A 1,717-nucleotide genomic window follows, 5' to 3' on the forward strand; every position below is an offset into this window, starting at 1 on the left:
CCGACACGACACGAGCACGGCACGACATGGGCCGGGCCCATGGAACGTGCTAGGCCTATTCTTTAAAAAATGGACCGGCCCGGTCCGGCACGAAAATAATATGAGCCAAGCCCGGCCCGGTCCAAATTTATCAGAGACACGAAAATATGAGCCGGCCCACATTTACACCTCTAGCTATTATTATTATTTATTAATTTTGTATTATGGTTTTATTATTATTAAGTGGCCGCCATCACAATGAATAAAAATAGGAAATTTATATAAAATATACGATGAACTATATCCGAACAATTTTATCTTCGATTCATTTTTTTTAGTCAAATTAAAAGAGAATTTAAAACGGATATTTGACCCGTTATTGCATCATTTTGTTACACATGGTTTTATTACCGTCCGTTCCCAAATAAATGTCGGATGTATTACTCAGAGTCGTAGATATAAATAATAAATATTTTATTTAATTCTTGATGAACCAATGAATCGTTAAAACAATATTTTTCTACATTATATATTGATCAAAATTAATTGATCCTACTTCCTAATTCAAAAGTATAAGATCTTTGTATGGGTATCGTAGCTTCCTAATTCTTGTGAACATACTTTTAAATTATTAATCATTGCAAAGTAGTCTGCGAGTACGAATATACATACACACATGTACCAAACTAAATTAAATCCTCCAACATTATATAATTATTAAAATGGAATCTGTTCTTCATTATTCATATAATTGCGTTAAAAGCTTATTTTTGAAGGAAAAAATCTGTTATATTATACTCTTCCTTGTCATGACATTTAGCATGTGTCTCATTCGATGAGTTTCATCTATTGCTTAATTATATATATTTCATCTTTATATATATATAGGCATACTCATCATAAACATGGGAAATTATTTAGGATGACAATATTTACTATCTACATCTTAAGAATAAAGCTTTTGAGGCTCAACAATTTATATTATTAAAGTAGAAATTAAGAGTTCCAACAGCTGAAGTACATGACTTTTCTCACGGAGTCTTCAGACTGTTTCAAAGTGTCATCTGTTCTAATGACTTTGGAGAGAGCAAGAGAAGAGTAAGGAGAGAGTTTGTTGGCCTGAGAGAATGATCTGATATTGCTCTTGGCCTGGCTCTGCACTGATCTTATAACAAAGTTCCATCTACAAACTCCCATTTGGTCTTTCAATGCCTCAACTGCTCCAATACTTGCTGCCACAACCCAAGTTGATTTCCTAGCTGAACCCATAATAATCACTACCTTAATGAGCCTAAAAATCAAACCAAACCAAACCACTTTTAAGATCTTGTCTTAGAGGAGAACTATTGGGTTTGGTTAGGGATGGGTTTTCTTTTATACACACACACAACTTGTGGACGAAAACTAGAGGTGGAATCGAATAGGGAACGGCGCACATAAATGAACTAATTTAATAAATAAATAAAAGCCAATGGTTTTTGGAGTTTACCACTCGCATATATAATATAATAATGAAAATAATGCCTAATATTAAATAAATTGAATGAAGTGTCAAAGAAGAGAACAAATAATGTAGTGGCAATAGTTGCGGTGTACTAGGTCAATGCGTGACACCTATTATAAGAAGGAAGGCACACGTGTTGCTTTGCATGAAGGGGTTTGGGCTTCTACTTAGCTACGTGGCATTCGGGTTAAGAGAGAGGACAGAATTTTTATTTTTTCACAAGTTTGTTGTTTT

At 33.8% G+C, this 1,717-nt stretch overlaps 1 protein-coding gene across 1 annotated transcript; it reads right to left on the bottom strand.

Moving 5' to 3' along the window:
- Positions 1 to 768: 768 nt before the first annotated feature.
- On the bottom strand, positions 769 to 1,394 carry LOC133784248 (uncharacterized). Its single transcript, XM_062223681.1, has one exon. The coding sequence runs from the start codon at positions 1,246 to 1,248 to the stop codon at positions 976 to 978; it is 273 nt and encodes a 90-aa protein (XP_062079665.1). The 5' UTR covers positions 1,249 to 1,394; the 3' UTR covers positions 769 to 975.
- Between the last annotated feature and the right edge of the window lie 323 nt (positions 1,395 to 1,717).

This window comes from Humulus lupulus, chromosome 6 (genome assembly GCF_963169125.1).
Source record: "Humulus lupulus chromosome 6, drHumLupu1.1, whole genome shotgun sequence".
Lineage (NCBI taxonomy): Eukaryota > Viridiplantae > Streptophyta > Magnoliopsida > Rosales > Cannabaceae > Humulus > Humulus lupulus.